We start from the raw sequence: 24,092 nt of genomic DNA on the forward strand, positions 1-24,092 counted from the left end.
AGTTTTCTTGCTTCTTTTCAGGAAAAAAAGGGGGGAGAAGTAGAGTACAATCCCTTTCCAACAAAGAAATAATATTTTGTCTTATTGCATTTTAGTAGCTTATTTTTTTAAGTGAACAAATTTTATTTTGACGTTGATAATTCTGTCAACCTATACCAGCACCCCTTTGTGAAAATTCATTTATCAACCCTACAGTTTCTGTCCTCCAGGATCCTGTGTCTCCTCAACTGAGTCTGAGATAGTAGCCACAGTACAAGTACTCCCAGAATTTACAGAAAAACCGGGAAGATTTACAAAAAAATTTTGGAGGCATTTTGACGTATTACTTATAAGGATGTTAAAAAATCTTCTGCAGTAGCCTTGCACCTCAAAAGGGTGAGCTTTGATTTCTCCTGAGCTTAGTCACATCCTTGCCCCTAGTCTGAATATCTTCTAGACTGTTTTAAAATTCCTCACCTTTGTGATAGATTAGCTTGGAATAGAAAAGAATTAAATGACTTAAGTATTAGCGTAAGTATTATTTTATTCTTATTTAGTTAAATTTTTGTCTCATTGAATGCTACACTTTCTTGAGGGTACAGATTTGTCCTTCATTTTTTATTGCCCATCAAGAAAAATTATTTCTAACCTACAATCAATAAATGTTTACTGATTTGAAATTTCATTTGGGAAGGCAGAATACAGAATTATTTAACTTTTGGTGCCTGATGCCTGTTTGGATTCTATTCACTTGCTGTGTGACCTAAGTTCACAAAACTTTCTAATTTCCTCAACTCAGAAGCGGATAAAATGAGAAAATAAAGTACTTGGAGCTTTTAAAGTGCTATTGATACAATGACTATTTCCTGAGCTCAGACTATGCTTTAGCTTAGAGGTAGGTGCTGGTGAAGAACACAAAATACACAGGGTGTTCTCTTCAGAGCCCAAGGTAGTTGGGGAGACAGACATAAACCAATTTATCAAACATATTATGTAATTACAAATTGCCATGAAAGGTTAAGAATTCAACGAGAGGTTGTAAAAGCAGGGCCTGATTTAGATTACCGAGGAAGAGTCTCGGAGGGAGTGGCATTTCAGCTGAAATTTGAAGGATGAGGACAGTCTCTTATTTCCTCACCTCCCTCTCATTCCTCAACTCTCTGGAGTCCGCCTTCCATCTCTCACTATCTAAGTAGCTGTTACTAAGGTCACCAATGTCTTCCATGTTACTATATGCAACTGACATTTTTCAGTCCTCTTACTTGACTTCCTAGCAGCACTCTGCGGTTAATCACTCCCTCCGTGAAACGCTGTTTTCCCTTGCCTTCTCTAATAATAAACTCCTCTTCAGTCTCTTTTGCAGGTTCATCACCGTAAGTGCTTGGACAGCCTCGTCGTGAACTGTAACTGTGAAAAACAACGCAGTCCTTCTGAGTCCTAAAAAAAAAAAAAAGGTGTACAAGTGAACACATTTTGGGGCCCTCTTCTCGCTTTCGGCACGCTTCATAAATCCGCTAATATGACTTTTCGGTTTCAGCACAGACGTCCCTCTCTCTTGAGGGCTGGGCAAGCACAGCCATTCAATGTGCCCGGGGAATGCCCAAGGCGCGGGACAAAAAAGGTGTATAAGGCAGCCCCACTAGCACTTTAACAGCCACAGTCCAGCACTCCTCCTCAGCCTCGCCCAACACCGCTTCGCGCGCGATTCGCGCCGTCGAGTCCTCCAACATCCCAGCATTCCCTGCGCTCCTACCATCGAGAGCAGCTTCCGGCGTCGTTCGTGTAGGTGGGTGAAGAAGGAGCGGGCCCTCGCCGCTCTGTCTCACTGTCTCGCGCTCTCTCGGGCAACATGGCGGGTGTGGAGGAGGCAGCGTCCTCCGGGAGCCACCTGAATGGCGACCTGGATCCAGACGACAGAGAAGAGGGAGCTGTCTCTACGGCTGAGGAGGCAGCCAAGAAAAAAAGACGGAAGAAGAAGAAGAGTAAAGGGGCTGCCACAGGTAAAGGGAGTTTTGTATGTTCCCAGTCCCCGCCAGGGATTGCCGAACGGCTCGGCCCAGGCCCGGCAGGGGTGACAAGAGACTGGGGGACTCGGAACACTGCACTGGACTGATTCCCAGGACTGAGTGTGTGTTGAAATCGGACTACAGATTCCCAATCTCGGGGGGAGGCGGCTTCTCTTTAGCTGGGACTAGAGAGTTGGTGGGGGTGGGGTGGGGGAGAAAAGGGTTCTTCAGCCTGTGGTGAGGTAGTTCTGGGGTTGCTGGGCCCTTATAATTGCCAGAACTCAGCTCCCACCCATACATACCGTGCAACGAACTTGAAGCTGTGCACAGGGCCCAGCTCTGCTACCCTCCTCGCGGTGTGCCTTCCTCAAAAATCCGTTCTGACCCGGACTGTCGCCTCTTTGCTGAAGCAACCTGGAGCATATTTTCGTCAAGGATAGGAGAGGAGTGGGCAAATCTTAGTGCCTTGACTGCGCCTCCCCCCACCTTCCTGGTTTACAGAAGGATTTTTGTTGCGGGCTGCACTTCTGGGTGTGTGTATATGTGTGTTTGCCCACGCGCTCATGTCACTGAGTAGTAATTGCAGAATATATGGTAGTGGTGCGAATTTTCACCTGCCTCATCCCCTATTATCACCAAGCTTCAAGGCTTTTAGGTGTGAATTATGATGCCATTTGCCGGCAGTCCAGATAGAATATTCTGTGGGTTGGAATTGAACTTCTTTAAATCCATTGGTAAGGTAAGGAAAACAGCTGAAAGTTTACACTTGGATTACATTATGAGTTAGGAACTTAAAATATTTTGAGAAGTCGGTGTTTTTGTTCTACGTGGTCCTTCATTTTAGGGAAAAAAATGTTGTACCTGTTTCTAAAATCAGCCACACAAAGATTGAGGGACCAGTGGAGAGGCCACAAGTGATGAAGGTGAAGTTGAGACAGGTTGGAAAGGGTTAATCTATAACTTTATGAAATTTGGATTAAATGGGAGTTGAAAAGGGAATGTTGTGGGTGCTGAGACACTTCAAGAGAAAGTTTAATCCCTGGACATAAGCCGGCTGTTCCTGGCTTTCGGATGAAATCCAAACTCTTCAGTTTGTCCATTCAGGTGTTCAGTAGACTGACCCTAATATATTTTTAGCAGTTGTGTCTCTCAATATGAACCCTCTACAGTAGCCAGAATATCACTTCAGTATGTGCTAAGTGGGAATACTATCCCTTTATACACACAGCTATTGCTCCTACAGCTAGATTGTTGTAATCACTTGGGTGAGGTGGGGGGAGCTGGTCTTGTGCTGTTCAAGAATTTAGGTTTTTTAGTAATGGAATTATCTTTTCCTATTTGTTTTGATTTTACCCATCCTGGCTTGGCAACTTCTTCATGAAGATTTGAAGTTCCCAGTGTCTTGTACAAATCCTCCTCTTGCTAAGACCTTCAGCATTTACTACCTATCTTAAGTACCTGTTTGGTTAATAAAGTGTTTGCTGTAGTCAAATTGTTAAGTACTTTAAAAAGTGAAACAACTTAAGGCTAGGGACCAACTCACATTTTCTTTTATTGTTTAGTTACTAGTACAAAGAAGGTGTAATGGATAGTTTATTGAATGGACAATGCTACTTAGATGTGGCAGATTTTTGTTAAGTAAATTCGATTATGTTCACAATAACGTTTTCTGTTTTTGTTTCCTGAATACTTATCAGACGGGAAAGGACTTGTGTGTTCTCCAGGATCCTTAGAACATATTCAAATTGGAAAGTATCTTTATTAGATGTGACTTATGTTATATTTGATCAGCAGGGCAACAGGAACCTGATAAAGAATCAGGAGCCTCAGTTGATGAGGTAGCAAGACAATTGGAAAGACAAGCATTGGAAGAGAAAGAAAGAGATGATGACGATGAAGGTAAATGGTAAATTTGATTTTTGTGGTTAGAAAAGCAAGAAAATATGATATTCTTTAAACAAAATCTGCTTGTGTCCATATAGTTTGTGATTCTCTGATGTTTTACTTAATTAATTGACATTAAAGCCTCAATATCACAGATAAAAAAGAAAAGGTATTTATAAGTAACTCTTAAAAAGTGGGATAGGTTGAATGACTGCTCAAATAACACAGATCTCAACTTTTAAAAATGTACTTGGTAAAATACCAAGTAGTGGGTATCAAGATGAAATAAAAGGACTGTTTATTCAACTAACATTTATTGAGCAACTAATATGTACAAGGTGCTGTCTTAGAATACTTTCACATGTGTTCTCATTTTACCTTCACAAAACCAAGCAAAGTAGGTGCTCTTTTCAGGAAATAATAGTTATGTCATTTGCCCAGTGTGACACAGCTATGTGTAGAACCAAAAGTTTCAAACCTAGCACCTGATTCCAAGTCTACTCCTTTACTCTGTATGAAAGCTCCCTCTCTTTATTTTCAAAGACTATATGGAGTGCCTATAAACTCTATTACAAATTTCCCAACCCTAGCTTCTTGCCGTATGTTGGTCCTATAAAATTTCTTTAAAGACAAAAACTCTTGGAATTCTAACAATTGATGTTATCAGTAAGACAGTGGAGGCAGTATTTGCTAAGAGAACTTATTCTGCAGGCTTTTTTGGCAGAAAGGGAGATGAGATTTTCCCATTCTTAATTGTACCGTTGTGACTTGCTGCTCTTCCTCAAGCACTGCCAACTTGGGCTTGTGCCTTATGATCCTTAGCAACACAAAAGCTTGCTGTACTTTAATTATTGTGTTAGGATAAGGCAGAGTAGTAGTCTCTCCTTTAGAAAGATAAACTCTATGTCTTCAAGGAGCTTATAGTCAAAATTTGGTGGAAAATATGCCAAGGTTCAAGGGAATAGTTAGCTCTTCCTTAAGCAAATCTCTTGTCCATTTTACCTTGGTTTGTGCTTCAAATTATGACCATATTTTGAGCTCTTAGCAAGAAAGAAACTGTTAAATTCAAGGTTATATAATAGATTGCTGTAGGCCTGTGTAGAATATCAAAATGTTAATCTTGAAGAGTGTTCCTTGTTTCATTGCACCTCTGCAAAGTTGTGTGAATCTCTTGACATTGAAGGAGAAAAGTTTGATTGTCGGATTGGAAATCATCAATGTTTTAAAGACAATTTTTGGAGTATTGGTTTTCTCTAATTGAATTGTTTGCCTAATTCGTTTCAATAATAGTAATTATTGAAATGAATTAATAATTAGTACTAATTCATACTAATTAGTAGTACCAATTAATAGATTAGTACTACTTATCTATTGTGAGAGTTGTTTGAGAGGATAGAAAGTTAGTATTTCAGAATCTTTGTACAAAAGAAAAACTGATAGTGGGATGGAGAGACAAAGAGCGGAAAAGATACACTGAAAGCTTATTGGAATTTGGAGATGGAATTACGGGCTCAATGATGAAGGAACACTCTTTGGAAGGAGTGGGACTTGAGTGAATGAAACCAAACAGAAGAGACCACTTTGGGGCAGAACAATGCTGAGAATGTATTCAAGATGTAGTGAATAGTGCAGACCAGCCATATGAGATGATTTGTTGAAGGAGCCTTGGAGCATTTTTAAAAGAATGTTATAGGGGAGCCTGGCTGGTTCAGGCCATAGGGCATGTGACTCTTGGTCCTCAGGGTCATGAGTTTAAGTCCCACATTGGGCATAGAGCTTACTTAAAAGATAAAATGTTAAAGAAAAGAGAAGAATGTTATAAAAATAATTTAATCTTTATATATATGCAGGGTTGCTAGAGGAAATATACAGGAAAGGCTTGGAAATCATTTTGGAGGGCACTTAACAGCTTAGGCATGTGTTAATGATGATTTAAATTGGTGGGCATAAATGAGAATGGAAAGGAACGGTTCATTGGAATAGTGGTTGTGGAAGCAGAATTCAAAAGATGCAAGAGACTTTCAAACTGGGGAGAAGGAAGAAGAGGCATTAGTAGATTCTAGAGGTTTGAACATGGGTGACAATGTTGGTGCTGTTCACTGAAATGGTGAAGTAGAGAGGGAGAGTGGGTGGGGATTGGAGGAGGGAATTTGTAGGCAAAGGAGAAGGTATTGTGTTTAATTTTAGATGTGTTTAATTTGACACTGGAGTATTGGTGTGAAAAGTTAGTCCCATGGGCAATTGGCAATGTTCTAGAAGTAATTCAATAAAGTTTTAAGTTAGGTTTTTAAAAAAAAATTTTAAGTATTTAAGTCCAGCGCAGGACTTGAACTCATGACCTTGAGATCAAGACCTAAACAGAGCTCAAGAGTTGGACCTTTAACCAACTGAGCCACCTGGATCCCCTAAGTCAAGTTTATTAAGGTATAATTTGCCTAGGACTATATTCACCATTTTCAAAAAATACACTTTGTTTTGGAGAAGTTTTAATTGGGGTTCATAGCAAAATCAAGCAGAAGGTACAGAGATTTCCCATATACCCCCTACCACTACACATGCACAGCCTCTCCCATTATCAACATCCCCCACTGGAGTGGTGGCATTTGTGATAGTGGATGAACCTACATTGATATATCATTATTATGCAAAGTCCATAGTTTATATTAGGGTTTACTCATGATGTTGTACATTCTATATATTTGCCCTTTATGAGTAATCGTTTGATGGGGCGCCTGGGTGGCTCAGTTGGTTGAGCATCTGACTTAGGCTCAGATCATGATCTCACCGTTCATGAGTTCGAGCCCCGTGTTGGGCTCTGTACTGACAGTTCAGAGCCTGGAGCCTGTTTCGGATTCTGTATCTCCCGCTCTCTGTTCCTCCCCTGCTCACACTCTTTCTCTCTCAAAAAAAAAAAAAAAAAAAAAAAAAAAGTAAAAAAAAATGGTAAGTATATCGTTTGGTGAGTTTTGACAAATGTACGCATTTGTGTTACCACAACCAGGATGTAGACCATTTTCTTTTAATGTTTGTTTATTTTTGTGAGAGAGAGAGAGTGACAGAGTGCAAGCAGGGGAGGGGCAGAGAGAGGGAGACACAGAATGTGAAGCAGGCTCTAGGCTCTGAGCTGTCAGCACAGAGCTTGACGCAGGGCTTGAACTCATGAACCAGGGCTTGAACTCAGGAGCTGTGAGATTATCACCTGATCCGAAGTCGATTGCTTAACCGATGGAGCCATCCAGGCACCTCAAGATGTAGACCATTTTCATTTAACATTTCCATCTCCACAGAAAAGTTCCCTTGTACCCCTTGAAGTCTGTTCTCTGCTCTATACCCTGATCCCTTGAAACCTTTGATACATTTTTCTGTTACTGTAGTTTTTTCTACAATATTATATAAATGGAATTATTGTAGTGTGTGGCTTGTTTGGCTTATTTCCCTTAGCATGATAATCTGAGTCATCCAGTTGTTGCATATGTGTCAGTAGTTCGTTCATTACTTTTTATTGCTGAATAGTATTCCAAATTCGTTTATCCACTTACTAGTTGATGGATATTTGGATTGTTTCTAGTTTTTGCCTTATGAATAAAGTTACTGTCAACATTTGTATACAAGGCTTTGTGTAGACATTTTCATTTCTCCTGAGTAGATACCTAGGAGTAGGTTTGCTGGTCATATGGGAAGTATATGTTTATAAGAAATTATCAAACTGTTACTTAGAGTAGCTGTGTCATTTTGCTTTCTGGTCAGCAGTGGTTGAGAGTTCCAAGTGCTTTGAATCTCTTAAGCATTTGGTATTGTTAATTTTTAAATTTTAGCTTTCTGACAGGTGTGTAGTAGTATGTTATTGTGGTTTTAACTTGCATTTCCCTAATGATTGATGATGTTGAACATCTTTTCATGTTTTTGCCTTTCATATATCTTTGGTGAAATGTTCACATCTTTTGTCCATTTTTCAATTGAGTTATTTGTTTTACTGAGTTATAGTAGTTCTCTATTCTTGATACAAATTCTTTATCTGATAAATGTTTTAATATTTTCTTTCATGTTAGTATTGTTTGCAGCAGAAAAGATTTTAATTTTGATGAAATCCCATTTTATTTATGGGTCATGTTTTTTGTGTGTTATCCAAAAAGTTAAATAATTGCTGTCTCTAGGGTCATGAAGATTTTTTCTTACGTTCTCTTCAAGAAGTTTTATACATTTTTATTTTTATTTATTTTAAAGAATGGAAAGTTTTGTTTTTTTTAAAAATCTTTATTTTTGAGAGACAGATAGCATGCAGGTGAGCAGAGATGGAGCAGAGAGAATTTTGAGCAGGCTCCACACTGCCAGTGCAGAGCTGGATGTGGGGCTCGAACTCATAGACCATGAGATCACGACCTGAGCCAAAATCAAGAGTTGGGACATTGAACCAACTGAGCCAACCAGCCACCCCAAGAAGTTTTATATATTTTTAGCTGTTATGTTTAGGTCTATGATCCATTAGAATTCATTTTTGTATATAGTGGAAGGTAAGAATTAAGGTACCTTTTTTTCTTGCATATGGATGTCCAGTTGTCATTCAACAAATGTTAATTGATTTGGACATGGTGCTAATCCAGCAATAAATATGAACAGTCTATACCTGTTAAGAATATCCTGGGATGCTGTGAAAGATTTACAAAAACATAAGTTGTGGGGCACCTGGGTGGTTCAGTGAGTTAAGCGTCGGACTTCAGCTCAGGTTGTGATCTCACTGTTCATGAGTTTAAGCCCTTTGTTGGGTGCTGTGCTGACAGCTCAGAGCCTGGAGCCTGCTTCCGATTTTGTGTCTCCCTCTCTCTGCCCCTCCTCCGCTTGCATTCTGTCTGTCTCTCAATAAATAAACGTTAAAACATAAAACGTAAAAATAAATAAACATTAAAATCAAAAATTTAAAAAACCAAAAATTAAAAATAAATAAACATTAAAAAAAACATAAATTGTGGCATGATATAATGCATGGGAGTATAAGCATATATAGTTGAGTATTCGGATCCAGGCTCTACCACCCTTCTGGCAATAAACAGTAGCTATTATTCCATACCGAATACAGACCTTGAACATTGGATAAAGTAATTAGCCTCAGAAGAATGAGTATCAAAGGAGGAGCTTCTTCTTACCTCATTTTCAAGATGAAGAAACCATGGTAGAGAGAGGCTAAATAATTTGCCTAACATCACACAGCTGGAAGGATTTTTAGGGTGTATTTAAAACTGGATATATATCTTGAAGCATTTGTTTTAGGTTGAGTGTAGTGTTATGTATCAGTATGCTAGACATTGAATGTTCTTCCAGAGTAAAGACCATCTTGTTTGCTATTTTACTCCTTTTACCTATTTGAGAAGTCAGCAAATTATTATTATTATTTTTTAATGTTTGTTTTTGAGAGAGAGAGAGCGTGTGCACACATGAGTTGGTGAGGGGCAGAGAGAGAAGGAGACACAGAATCCAAAGCAGGTGCCAGGCTCTGAGCTGTCAGCACAGAGCCCAACATGGGGCTCAAACTCATGAACCATGAGATCGTGACCTGAGCCAAAGTCGGATACTTAACCGAGCCACCAATCCCTAAGCAAATGTTTATTGAATGAATGAAAGTTACTATTAAAATTGTAGTGCAGAATATGTGAATTAGTGTTTTCTTTTTTAATTAATTTTTTTTTTTTTTTTTTTTTTTTTAGAGCACCTGCAAGCAGGGGAGAGTGGTGGAGGGGGAGGGGAAAGGGGGTGAAGGAGGGAGAACCCTGGGATCATGACCTGAGCTGAAATCACTAGTCAACCACTCAACTGACTGAGGTACCAAGGCACCCTGAAAGTTGTGTTTTCTAAAAAAAAAAAAAAAAAGAAAAAAATTCATGTTAGGGGCTCCTGGGTGGCTCACTTTGTTGTCTTGGATTTCGGCTCAGGTCATGATCTCTAGTCAGATCAAGCCCTGCGTTGGGGCTCTGCTCTGACAGCGTGGAGCCTGCTTGGGATTCTCTCCCTTCCCCTCCCCTGCTCATATGTGTGTGTCTCAAAAATAAATATGTGTCATACGTCTCAAAAATAAATAAACATAAAAAAATTTTTTTACTGTTATTTTTCTTGAGCTTTTGAATCTAGAAACCAGTAATGCATAAGTTGGCAATGTTTGTGTTCCCACTGTGTTTCCATGTTTCCTGTACCCAATTTCATGAGGTTGAATGAACATAAGAAATTGCAAATTTCTGGGGCGCCTGGGTGGCTCAGTTGGCTAAGCATCCGACTTCAGCTCAGGTCACGATCTCACAGTTCGTGGGTTCGAGCCCCGCGTCAGGCTCTGTGCTGACAGCCTAGAACCTGGAGCCTGTTTCAGATTCTGTGTCTCCCTCTCTCTCTGACCCTCCCCCGATCATGCTCTATCTCTCTCTGTCGCAAAAATAAATAAACGTTAAAAAAAAAAAATTAAAAAAAAAAAGAAATTGCAAATTTCTAAGTCAGAAATTGTCAAATATTGGCTGTTTTCTATCACTCAATCCATTGAAGCCCTATATCCTGTTACCTCCTTCTTTGTTAAACTGCTGTTTTCTATTAGGATAAAATAAGCGAAAAGAACATTCATTTGTTGAATAGAGTGAATATTTATCATATGCTTAGTCCTGTGCCTTAGTTTAAGGAATGGTGTATAATCTTTAAGGAGCTCACAGACAAGTAGGGTCATTGTAGCTCCCTTATCATTTTGCAGACAAAAAAAAAAAGATTATAATTTTGTGTGATAATTATAATAGAAGAATATAGGTGGTAGCATGGTGAGATAATTTATGACTCCTGCTTATAATTCTGGGAGTAGAAAATTTAAGCATTCGTTTGACATTGTTTTATGAGTGTGGATTTCATGATCTAAAATTATTGATGCTAGCCATGAGTTACTGCCACTAGGGGAAACATTTAAAAGAAGACTATATGGTGAACATACTATTAAACTGTCAACTTCTAGTTGTTGCCACAGCTTCCTATTCATCCCTGTTTCATAGCATTGTGATTTGTGGGTAGATTGGCATACTTCATGACTGTTGAAATTTATTGAGCAGCCTTTTTAGAAATTCAGAAATTCCAGTCTATTTTTTGGTACCCTTTATTTAAAATGTTTTAAGTCACTATTTATTTAATCTTGGCCATAATAGTATCCTTTATCTTTTCTCCAAGTTCAAGAGAATGGCATGGGCTTCATAAAATATTGTTATAAAAACTAACAGATAGTGGTTACTTTAGTTACTCTTTTGCCAACTATTTTTTCAGATAGTTCTTAATCTCCATTTTTGGGGATCAGGTTCTTTTGAGAACCTGACAGCTGAACCTAGGAAAAGCATATATACCCTCTGATTTTTGTGTACATTTGACCCAGAAGAACTCTTTCTTTAATAACAACTATACAGGAAAATATATTTAAAAATTTTTAATTTTTTAAATTTATTTTTGAACAGGAGAGAGCGCAAGTGGGGGAGGGACAGAGAGAGAAAGAGGGAGACACAGAATCTGAAGCAGGCTCCACGCTTGGAGCTGTCAGCACAGAGCCCAATGCGGGGCTCAAACCCATGAACCGTGAGATCGTGACCTAAGCCAAAGTCAGATGCTTAACTGACTGAGCCACTGAGGTGCCCCAGGAAAAGATATTTTAAAATATGACCCCCTAAATATCCCTGCCTGGATTAGGAATCAGGTGATATATTCTTGGTCCAGTTCTGCAATTATCAGTTAGGATTACCTTGGGCATGTCCGTTAAACATTCCTTGTTTTACCTCATAAAGTTGCTTTGAGGATCACATGAGGTCATGAAATACTAACCTGCAAAGCATATGTAAACAAACTAGTAATATTTTAGGTGAAGTCACCCAGTCATTAGCATTAAACTAACACTGGTTATTTTTCCTAGTTTTTGAAAAAGAGTGTTAATATACTTTTTATTCTTAAAAATACCTTTTTCAATAATTCTTTTATTAGAGTGAGTCAAAGTTTCCTTAGTGCTTTTGATTATACAAACCAAATTTTGATACATTAGCATTATATAGAATTCTGTTCTAAGAATATTGGATCAACTCTGTTGTATGCTATTTAAGATGCTTTGTGTGTGTGTGTTACTTGTCTGCTTATGCTTGTTTTGTCTCTCTGTTTCTGAGGTTTAAATAAATGTGTACTTGAAATGGTCTTTTCTTAGATGGAGATGGGGATGGAGATGGAGCAGCTGGAAAGAAGAAGAAAAAGAAGAAGAAGAAGAGAGGACGTTAGTATCTTAAGTTGGTCTTACTTAAAAAACTTTAAGTGTTTGTTAACCAGCTGGTTTGAAGAGTAGGTTTGAAGTTGCTTAAGATCCTAGTGTATGTCAGGGAAATAAATTTAGGCTTAACAGAGATAGAATTTAATGAAACAACTATTCTTTCATTTAATAGTCCTGTTGGTATTTTCTTTACCTATTGTTGAGATAAGGGATGTTAATAATAAGTTGGTTGCATTTTACCACAATTTAGGGATGAGTTTATCATTTAAAACTTGAATAATGCAAATAACAATTCTTTCAGGGATGACTAAAGTGATGCCACTGTGTGGTAATAGGGTAAACATAGTTGGCAGTTCACCTGCCAGCTTTGAAATTACAAGATTCTTGATGAGTATTTAATGAGGATTCCCATTATTTAAAATTTGTGCATATGGTAAAATGTTACTAATGATGTATTGCACTATTTCATATTACTTAAAATATGATCCTACTTGCGTTTTGTTTTATTTTAAATGGCAAATCAACATCTTCAGGGACCTGGAATTCTATTAGGGAGACCAGGGGGAGAATGTATAGTATTGGGGAGTAAATGTTGGGTTGGGTTGAGAATCAGAACAAGTTCTAATCTTGGATGCCCTTTGGGCTATTAGGGAACATTGAGTGTCTGGTTGCACCTTTCTTTAAATCTTTCAGGCGAAAATTTTATGAATTAGAATATTGGGGCTGGACTCATTTTTATCTCTGTGTTGAGAGAAATACCTAACTTTTTTAAGAAAGCTTTTGGCTCTGCCAGCATTTTTCCTGATGTGTCTGCAGATGAAGATAGGATAGCCTACTTTCTATTCAGGCATCTACTTTTGTTAGGTCCTTCTACACATAGGATGTCAGTTCTGTCCCTAGAATAGTCTGTATTAAAAAAAAAATTTTTTTTTTAAGTTTATTATTTTTGAGAGAGACAGAGAGCAAGCAGGGAAGGGGCAGAGAGACGGAGACACAGAATCGGAAGCAGGCTCCAGGCTCTGAGCTGCCAGCACAGAGCCCGACACGGGGCTCGAACTTACTACGAGATTATGACCTAAGCCGCAGTCAGCCGCCCAACCGACTGAGCCACCCAGGTGCCCCCATAGTCTGTATTTAATGAGCATAGGCTACCTATGTTCTAGAAGTCTTCCAGGGATTATGATATCATATTCCTTCTGTTCAAAAATTGTTAAAAGTGTGCCTGTGAGACAAGGTATTGTCTGAAAATGGTTTGAGAGATAACTCTTTCTCCCAATACTCTTAAATTACTCCCTAACAGAAGTAGATAAACAGGGAGTAATGTTAAGGGGCTACTTTGTATATGCCACTGGTAGAATTCTTCCACTGACAGATGTTTTACTATGATGCCATCAGCTTTTATTGTGCCTCCTCCGAGGATGCTGTTGAACCTATTGTTCATTACATTTCTTTATGAGTACTTGTAAGAGACACTCTTTTGTTTGGTCTTAGTATCAAGAATAATTGTGCTTTTCCTGAGTACTTATGTATTTATCTCATAAGCATGATCTATATGCAAATAACCTAGCTTTAAAAATATATATATTGGCTACTAGAGGGCTTAGAGACAAATCTGTGGTTTTGTATTGGCTGTATTTCAGGTTCTACTTTATGTTCTTTCCATGTTTTGATTTTTGTTCTCTTATTTACTGTTTCTTATTTGTTTATTTTTGATCTCCTTGTAGGCTATCATAAATCACTTCTGGAATAAGCCAAATAATGTAATAATGAGCCATTCACTGCCCTTATTTTCCTCATTTATAAAGTGAGAGAATTACAAATGATAATAATGATAACTGTAGTACAGATTGTATAATTATTCATAGTTTTAGATAAAACTTGGGCAGGGTACATTAGTATTTTCAAAGGTTATCCAAGATTTCATCTGGTTCTTCATTTTGTGGATGAGGAATCTGAGGCTTGGCACATTTGGCCATTTGTCCAAGTCACAGTTAATAAGTGGTTAAGGCTAGTCATATTTTTATTACAAATTTTTTTCTCTAATGTTCTTTTTGAGTCTTTTGCTTTAATAATTTATGGACAGTATAAAAGGCATCTGTCAGATTTGTAGATGAAATAAAGCTGAGGGTGGTAATACTTTTGTTGATAAACTCAGGATTTCAAAAGATCAAAAAAACTGAGAAATAGACTAGGATTAGCAAGCTGAACTTTTATAGATGTACATAAAATTAGAACAGGGTAATAGGATCTAAGGATTTTGAGTGCTAGTACATTGTGAGCCAAAAAGCAGGGAGTCTTAACTATTTAATAGCTCTAAGATTTTTAGAATTAAAAGTATAGTCTTATATTAATTATACCTTATTTGGACTATTAATATAAATCAATTCTGATACCAACTTACAAAGAACATTGATAAATTCAAGGCTGGCACATAGGGGTGAAAGTGTTAAGAATCATTTCCCTTAAAGTGGTTTCTTATCATAGAGAGGAAGGAATCAGTTGAAATGAAAAGTAAAATGTTTTCAACTGCAAAGAATAAAGTTGGAAGTAACAGTATAAGTATAGGAAGAGGTTTCTAATAGTTACAGTTCTTTCAAAATGAATGGATTTTTGCTTGGGAGATAAAGACTGCTTCCATTGTTAGGAGTTCACTGCCATCTGTCAGAGGCATTAGGGGATTCCTAGATTTAAGTGTAAAGCTAAATTAGTTGACCTCTAAGATCTTTTTTTATTTTAAATTTAAATGTTCCCTCTTAGGAGGGCCCTAAAACAGTGTTTCCCAAGTTTACTTGCCCATAGGACGCTTTTAAACATTATGTAAAGACGGAAAAACATTTGGTGCTCATGAGATACTATTTGGGTTAAAGGAAGGAACTGAACATGGTTCCATAGATAAATGATTTGGCTCAATAAAGTCATATTTTTATTTATATAGTTTTTTCCCCCATTGCAGAACAAAAAGAGCAAAATATGTGTTAAAATTGAAGACAAAAATCTGTAACATAAGACCAGTTATAATCAAAAGAAAACCACATATTTCACCTCAGTAGTTGAAATGCTGCAGATATACATTGAATGTCTTATATCACTGCATAAATTAACTCAACTTCCTGGCAGTCTTTGGAAATAGCAGTCATTACTAAAAGGTGATTCTTCATATAATAAGAACTATGTAACTAGTTCTTATGTATTTAAACATTTTTTTCAGAAGACAGATCTCCAGATATTTTTGAAAGTCATCTTGGAACACTGGTGTGTTTTAGAACATAGTTTGGGAAATAATGCTCTTAAAACATATGTAAGAACTCTATCTTTTTTTAAGTATCTGGAAATTTGTATATGGCTACCTAAATTCTTTTAGCCCTGGGTATGTATATGCTTAACTTTTATACCTTATTATTTCCTTGAAATAAGTTTTTCACTTAATTTATTAATACATAGTAGTTTTATATTTTTATTTCATCTTTATAGGATCTCTTTCATATTTTCTTGTTGCTTCTTTGATTTTTATTTGTGAAAAACAGCCTTTATGCTATTCCATTTCCAGTATAGTAAATGAAGACAAAAACATTAGAATGTGCTTTCTGCCAAGGCATATACTATTTAAATACATAATGGAATTCTAAGGAGTTGAATATTTCTATTCCCAAGCAGCAGTACATCGGAGAGGAGGTGGCCAGCATGGTGAAATATCTTCTGTTTTTAACTGTAAGAAAGCAAGGAGATTCTTTAAAATTAGGTCATATAACAACCATTAGGAACTGAGAAAAACTGTAATGATAAGTGCTTAATTTTATTTTTAACTGCAGGAGTTAATGCTTTATTTGTATCTCACAGCAAAAGTTCAAACAGACCCTCCCTCAGTTCCAATATGTGACCTGTATCCTAACGGTGTATTTCCCAAAGGACAAGAATGCGAGTACCCACCCACACAAGATGGGTAAGGATCATAAAATAACTTCCAGTTTGATTTTTGAAAATTGTAGCTTAGCAATAAAGCAGATTTGATTTTTCTCAGAGCTTTGGTCCACCACCTTAATAAAAGCTTGTGAATTTGTTAACCAAAAATACAGTAGAAGCCCTCTTATCCAAAATAATTGGGACTGGTCATAGTTTAATCAAAAAAGTATGTTAAAGTGGGGAATAACAAAAAATAAAAATCTTTATTGATAAAAGTTAAACATTTGTTTTTTATCATTCTTGATATTTGAACATGTTTTTTCTCCTCATAAGCTATATCCATAATGCATTGTCTTTGAATGTATTCCATTTTGAGCTGCTGTGAATAGAAACTATGTAGTCTGAGGTCTGATACTTGTAAGTTTACATTTTTTTTCCTGAAACCATTTGCAGTTCTTATCTACACTTAATGTGACATGTTTTTTTTTTTTTTTTTGATGACTTGCCTTTATTTAGACTTTTCTGAGTAGTCAATTTAGTTTTCATAGGAATAATTTTTTTTATGTACTATATAACAAAATTACAGAATTATAGTAACTGATAATTTACACTGGTTTGTGAGCAAATCACCTGATTGTTCTGAAAGGCAACATTTCCGCTGGTCAGCAGACACTCATAGTGGCATTATGTTGACTGGCTAAGAACATGGAAGCTGGGATTCATTTGAATACCAACTCTAATGCTTATTAGCTTTGTGACTTGGGCAAGTAATTTATCATGTCTTTGTTTTCATTTCTTCATCCATAAAATAAGCACTTCATAGGGTTGTTGTGAAGAATATATGTAAAGCATTTAGGAGGGTAACAGACACATGTAAGCATTGTTAGTTGCTGCTATTATTATTCAGAACAGGAACCTGTCAGCCCCTAATTTTCAGAATACAGTGGCCATTGGTCAGTATATTTTACAGAGGGAATTGAGACCATCAGTTAATCCAGTGGTTGCCATAGTTGGTTAAGAAAGCTTCTACTGTAGCCTTGTTTCACTGACCTGTGAAGACATCATTGTTTTTCTTTAAATTTAGGAAAGAACATGATATTGTTATATTTTAATCCCCCTCCTTAATTCCCAGTACCTATAGGGAATAAGTCTATAAAGTTCTGAAATTTTGTGTCATGAGCATCTTTTCTTTGGATTTGAATTCATCAATCACCATCCCTATCTTAAAGCATCTGTTTTTGAAATGTTACAGGCATGTAATTTAACTTTTTGTAGTACATACGATATAATCAACATTTATTTTTAAATATAATCTTTTTAATTTTTTTTTTTTTTTTTTTTTTTGCTTGTTCCCTCTTCCTTCCCTTCCTTCCAGACCCATGTAACCACCTAGCAGGTAGCCTTCCATATTTTTATATGCTCCTATATGTACACATCTATGTCTGTTTATGTAGGGGGAGTGTTTTAGTCTTGTTTGTTTTCCAAAATGGAATCCTATGCACATTTTCCTCACCTTTTCTCATTCAGGAAGGCTCTCCAAGTCAGTCAGAAGACCTGTTATTCTTTTGAATGGCTTTATAATATTCCATAGAATGAATATGCTATATTGTATTTCACCATTTTCTAATCGATGAGCATTTACTTTGTCTCTAATATTTTTTGCCATATTATAAACCATTCTGTAATAAGTATTTCTAAGATACACATATGTATTTATGTATACGTGTTTATGTATGTGTCTCCTTACACTCTGGCAGTTTTACTGTGTGATAGTTTTCCAGGAGTGGAACTGCTGAATCAAAGAATATGTTAATACTTTAGTTTATGATTCTCAAACTGCTAATGATTGTGAGCATTTTTTGATTGTTGGCTTTGTTCTTTTGCTCTTCTAAAAGTTTTAAAATTTTGAATATGGTATATTATACCTCTGGATTCCTAGCAGTCTCTTAGATTTTTTTCAAACTCTTCCTCTGTGTTTTATTATGTCTTTAGTTAGTCTGGAATTTTTTTTTTTAAATTTTTTTTTTTTTTTCAACGTTTATTTATTTTTGGGACAGAGAGAGACAGAGCATGAACGGGGGAGGGGCAGAGAGAGAGGGAGACACAGAATCAGAAACAGGCTCCAGGCTCTGAGCCATCAGCCCAGAGCCTGACGCGGGGCTCGAACTCCCGGACCGCGAGATCGTGACCTGGCTGAAGTCGGACGCTCAACCGACTGCGCCACCCAGGCGCCCCAGTCTGGAATTTTTTTGTGTAGAGTTGGGAGTGCTAATTTTATTTTATTTCAAATGGACAGCCAATTGTGCTAGAATTGTTTATTCATGAAATAATTCATTCTACTCAATGGAATAACCACCTCTGCCATATACTATATTCTCATATTATGGAACTATATTTTCTTAGTCAACCAATTTCTATTATTCTACGGATCTGTTTGTGTATTCCTGTGCCTATTGATAATTCAATAAGGCAAGTCTTTCTCCTCTGCCATACACGCCCAAACACAGTTCTTTTTTATACTAAGCTGTTTTTAGTCATAATAGTTTTAACACATATACCCACAGAAAAATGCTCTCATTAGAATTCTGATCAGAATTGCATTATACTTATGGATCTTTTTTCAGAAAATTGACAGTTGTGTCACTTTATCTTATCCATTGTCATAGTATATTTTCCCACTTATTCTGATTCTTTTCAGGTAGGTCCCATCCCTTGTTTGTTAAATTTGTTAAGTGTTTTATGGTTTTGTTACTAATGTGAACAGGATGTTTTTATGTTTCCATTTCTATGTGTTTATTGCTAAGTGGAAGAAAACCATTGATTTCCTATACTTATTAAAAAATAGATTAATATTTTTAATAATGTGAATATAGTGGAATAGTTGAAGTAATGTTTAATACAAAGAAAATTGAGATTTTATAAACCTTAAAAACTATCTTTCCCTCCTTACTATCATCTGTTGCAAATTAAACATTGTAGAGGTAGAATAACCTCTGATTTTGAAACAATAGAGGAAGATATTAATTATATGTTATATTTCTTAAGTAATACTTAAATATTTAAAAGCAATCTTGTATGCTGTGGGGAAATGAAAAAGAAGTTTATTGTGGTTATGTTTGCTTTTTAGTAAGTTTTAATTTTTTTTTTTTTAACGTTTATTTATTTTTTTGAGACAGAGAGAGACAGAGCATGAACAGGGGAGGGTCAGAGAGAGGGAGACACAGAATCTGAAACAGGCTCCAGGCTCTGAGCTGTCAGCACAGAGCCCGACGCGGGGCTCGAACTCACGGACCGTGAGATCATGACCTGAGCCGAAGTCGGCCGCTTAACCGACTGAGCCACCCAGGCGCCCCAAGTTTTAATATTTTTTGACATTCATATAACCAGTTTTGACTATTTGCAAATAGATCAGAATCAGTATTCTTACAGGTTTGGTAAAGTATTAAATACAGTTTTGTATCTACCCTTTTTTTTTTTAAGTTCTCGTTAGCACACAGCATAATACTAGTTTCAGGTGTATAACATAGTGATTCAACACTTCCATATATCGCCCAGTGCTTGTCACAACAAGTGCACTTCTTCCTCTCCATCACCTGTTTCATCTATTCCCCCCACCTCCCACCTCCTGTAACCATCAGTTTGTTCTCTACATTATAGGGTTTGTTTCTTTGCTTGTCTCTTTTTTTTCCTTATTTTTTTTTAATAAACTTACTAAAAATTGCATGAATTATCACAAAGAACTTGCCTGTGTAACTACCACCCAGGTTGAGTGCAGCATTTTATTTAGCTTTTTATTTAAAATAATTCTGCACTTAAGAGAAAGAATTCCTGCATACCTTTCACTCAGGCTCTCTTTAACATTTGCCTCATCTATTCTCTTTCTCAGGGGAATATGACAATTACACCGAATATATATATTCTGTATAATATACCAGTAACATTCCATTTTCTCCTTGGAAGACAGAAAGAGGGCAGATGTGGAAAATGTTATATTGGTGAATCTCTATTCATCTACTTTTTCTGAATTATTTGAAAGTAGTTTGTGTATTTTTGGACGGAATACTAGACAAGTAGATATCACGTCCTTTTCAGGATTGTCACATCTGGAGGCACATGATATCAGATTTTATCACTTGGATAAGGTGTATCTAGTTTCTCTTGTGTGTCATTACTATTTTTTCCTCTTATAATTAGTAATTTGCACTTCTAAAAAAACTGACTTTCTCTGTGTATTTCCTATGTTAGTAAAAATTTTTAAACCAATTTTGAATGAGTATAATATTCTATTTTGTATCTAGTATAATTTTATTAGTGATTTTGCTCTATTTTCTGTAACCTGGAATTAGTTGTAAAGGCTTAGATTATATTTAGATTTTGACAGGGACATGGACATACAAGTGATACTGTGTTCTTCATATTGACTCATAGTCTGTTGCATCAGATACAATGTCAGATTGTTCTGTTACTAGTTTTACTGTATGTGGTCACTTGGTTAATGTGATACTAGCCAGCTGTTTCTTTTTTAAAGGTACTTTTTTCTTTTTGCAGTTTCCAAGTAATCTGTGGGTAGTTTGGTACCATTGGAATATCCTTTTTTTCAACAGCCTTTTTCTTAATTATTTTAATATCCATTCATGCTTTATCAGTTTTTTTCATTGGGGACTGCAAAATGGTGAATTTCTAATTCTGTAGTTCTTTCTACATTTATTAGCTGATTTTCTAGAAGAAGAATTTTCCTCTCTCAGCTGGGTCTCAATTAACTTTATCAGTTAACTATAGTTTCTTATAGGCAAAGTTAAAACATGCTTTATTTTTCTGTTTACCAGTTTTCAGAGGAAGGAATTGATCTACATGCAATCTTAATTTCTAGGTTAAAGACATGCATTTTTATATGATTTTTATAAACGTGGTATTTGGTGCTTTAAAAATATAAATGTAAGTAGCTTTCAAGTTATCCATGCAGTGAGTTCAGAAATGTTTACAACTGTTTGAAACTAATAATCAGATTTCTTTGTATCTTTTGGTTTTACTTACATTTTATGCTCTTAACACATCTAGTAAAAATGATGAAATATTGAAAAGACTCTGAAATATGAAAGAGGTGTGGGAAGTTTACATACTCTGTAAACACTTCTGTAAAGATTCTCTTTCGAGCAGTTATTTTGATAGTTTTGTTGTACATACATAATTTATTTAAAAAGTATTTCTAACCCACCTCTGTCACTTGGATGAATTAATTGCCTTTTCAAATAATTATTGGCTCAGAATGTTTTTTTCATTGTACTGATTTCTATGTATTTGCTAAATAGACTGAACATCAAAATATCAAATTTAGGAAAGAGGACAGGCTCCTTGATAATATTTTTTGTCTTTAGAACGAACCTGGAATTCTAATTTTAGATGCTGGCAGTGTATTTCTTGAATATTACTAATGGCTTTCAATTTGAACTCAAGACTTAGGAAAAGAATTTCTTTAATCTAGCTTCTGATTGGTACCTCTTTAGCAACAATGTAGAACATTCCATAACCTTTTGAAGAATTACTGCTTCTAAGAATCAGCTATGCAGCTTCAGAAGTGTAAGATGTTTGAGACTTGTTGATTTCATTATTGGAGATCTTTATTGTGCCATATTCTGATTCTAAAATGTAGTTAGATAGCATTTGAAATTTAATTATACTTAGCATTTTAATCTATAAGAAATGGATTCGAAGAATTGAAGAGAAAAAATGGGAATTGATAATGACCAATTTCATTTTCATGGTCCCACTGCATGATATCCATCAATTCCCTGTGGACATAGTCTTTCGTCTTAGCCATTCTAGAAAAAACATTTGGGGATATTTTTGTTTTTCACAAAATGTTTGGCTTTTGAGGCAAGGGGTGCAATAATGGTATGGCTATTGTATATGTGCCAGAATTATGGCCCATGTAAGAGACAACTGTGATATGTTTTGTTTAAAAACTGATGTCTTTAGCCAGTATTCTTATGCCTGGAATGATTGATTCTTAGAATGTTTGGGTTCTTGGTTTCCAGGAAAGATTTTTGGATTCATGGGAGAGAATAAACTGGAGTTATATCTGAGGGTCAGGAGATTGTGGCTTGTCTGTCCCATCATGGAGTGAGCAACTATAAGTGTATTGCAGCTAAAAAAGATTGAGCCACATGTTGAGAATATACTTTTTAAAGGATCGTATCCTGTTACCTTCTAGTCTGAGGATGTTCCTTTGAATACTTGTAATTGCCTCTTGAATCTTCACTATTCCGATTAAAAGTAATTCATACACATTTAAGTATTTGTGGTGTTCAAAACTGACCTTCACAGTTGGTGCTGCAATATTTCATTTCTTTGCAATGTCAGTATATAGATCCAAAATACATTTCCAAACAGAAAATAAGCCAAAGAAACCTCTGTGATGCTTAAGTATCCCTAAAATGACATAGGACGGCCCCTTTGTGTCATTGTAGCAAATTAAAGGTGCTAGATGTTGGCACACAGGTAGCTGTTGCGGTAGGAAGTAATCATAACTTGACAACGACCAAGAACTCACAGTATTTGGAAACATTAATTTAGGGGCATACTCTAGAGCAGTTATGTTAACTTTTTCTATAAAGAGCCATGTAGTAAATATTTCAGGCCATGGGTGTTACTCACTTATGCTTTTATAGCATGCACGTAAGTACCTATAGACAGTATGTACACAAATAGACATAATTGTATTGCAGTAAAATTTTGATTACGAGACACGTACCAGGCCGTATTTTGTATTTGCCTGCAAGCCATAGTTTGAGGAAAATAGGAGTAATCTTGAAGGCATCACTTTATTTCTTTTATTTTTAAATTAAAACATTTTTTTAATGTTTATTTATTATTGAGAGACAGAGAGAGCATGAGCATGGGAGGGGCAGAGAGAGGGGGAGACGCAGAATCTGAAACAGGCTCTAGGCTCTGAGCTGTCAGCACAGAGCCTGATGCAGGGCTCCAGCCCACAAACTGTGAGATCATGGCCTGAGCCGAAGTTGGACACTCAACTGACTGAGTCACCCAGGCGCCCCAATGAAGGCATCGCTTTATACTGAGTATAATTTATACCTCAGTGATCACTGAGTTGTGAACTGTGTATTCAATATTGCCAGTAATGTATGAAAGTTATAAGAACTTTTTAAAAGATTTTCATTTGAAAAGTTACTATTTTTGAAAGGTGCTGCTTAAAGGGAGTCAGTGTATCTTCTCATTTCCCAGATACTGAATAAAAAATGTTTGTTATCCCTGGCAGTTTTCAAATATGAGCCATATCCTTCAAGGAGCACCGCCTCTTACATTAGAAAGATCCTGCAAAAGCACATATTTTATATTTTGATGAAAGTGTATATAGATTTCCGGTCAAGTTTTCATATTAGTACTTACCCTGTTGATGAAATTAAACATTAATTTTTGGTGTGGTCTTTTGAAGTCTCTCAGAGTAACCTTGAGTGGAAGGATAATTTTTTTTCTTCCACTGCTTGGTTTCCAGGACTCTTTTCTGGCTTCTCTGTTTTTTGTTTTGTTTTTTTTTTTCCTTTTTGTGTTATTTTTGTGTGGCAAAGTTTTAGTCTCTTTGACTATGAATGAAATTTCACTTGAGGACTTTGAGAGTCTTACAAAAAAGGTTTAACTTGATTTGGCTTGATTGCAAGTGTGTGACTACTCGTATTTCAGAAACTTTGCTGATGTTTAATATAAGAAATTGAATGTGTGACATTTTTATCTAAAATGTCTTATATTAGTGTATTTTTATCTCTCAGCTTTTATGCTTATCTGCTGTTTCTAAAGTGACTAATACTATGCTATACATACTATAAAGGCGAACAGCTGCTTGGAGAACTACGAGTGAAGAAAAGAAAGCATTAGATCAAGCTAGTGAAGAGATTTGGAATGATTTTCGAGAAGCTGCAGAAGCACATCGACAAGTTAGAAAATATGTTATGAGCTGGATCAAGCCTGGGATGACAATGATAGAAATCTGGTAAAAGGAATATATTTTTGTAAGAATGTGATAAAAAAAAATTTTTTTTTAAGTGCTAACTCTCCAG

The 24,092-nt window shown here is 36.2% G+C and overlaps 2 protein-coding genes across 4 annotated transcripts in view; one reads left to right on the plus strand and one right to left on the minus strand.

Moving 5' to 3' along the window:
- The window catches only part of LOC123590328 (uncharacterized protein C3orf20 homolog), a 123,337-nt gene extending 121,503 nt beyond the window's left edge, over positions 1–1,834 (minus strand). Inside the window, exons 1-2 of one of the 2 annotated variants that reach the window (XM_045463351.1) lie at positions 1,733–1,834; positions 1,242–1,416 (exon numbers count right to left, since the gene is read on the minus strand). The gene's annotated coding sequence lies outside the window, so the exon portion shown is untranslated. Of the gene's footprint in view, positions 1–1,241; positions 1,566–1,732 lie in introns of those variants that run through there. The other variant, XM_045463349.1, reaches the window with a different exon arrangement.
- Positions 1,715–24,092, plus strand: part of METAP2 (methionyl aminopeptidase 2) — a 28,859-nt gene continuing 6,481 nt past the window's right edge. Inside the window, exons 1-5 of one of the 2 annotated variants that reach the window (XM_045463372.1) lie at positions 1,715–1,979; positions 3,780–3,884; positions 12,061–12,126; positions 15,958–16,060; positions 23,864–24,025. In XM_045463372.1, the coding sequence (XP_045319328.1) occupies positions 1,829–1,979; positions 3,780–3,884; positions 12,061–12,126; positions 15,958–16,060; positions 23,864–24,025 (587 nt within the window). In that variant the 5' untranslated portion in view covers positions 1,715–1,828. Of the gene's footprint in view, positions 1,980–3,776; positions 3,885–12,060; positions 12,127–15,957; positions 16,061–23,863; positions 24,026–24,092 lie in introns of both variants that reach the window. The other variant, XM_045463371.1, reaches the window with a different exon arrangement.

This window comes from Leopardus geoffroyi, chromosome B4, assembly GCF_018350155.1.
Source record: "Leopardus geoffroyi isolate Oge1 chromosome B4, O.geoffroyi_Oge1_pat1.0, whole genome shotgun sequence".
Classification (NCBI taxonomy): domain Eukaryota; kingdom Metazoa; phylum Chordata; class Mammalia; order Carnivora; family Felidae; genus Leopardus; species Leopardus geoffroyi.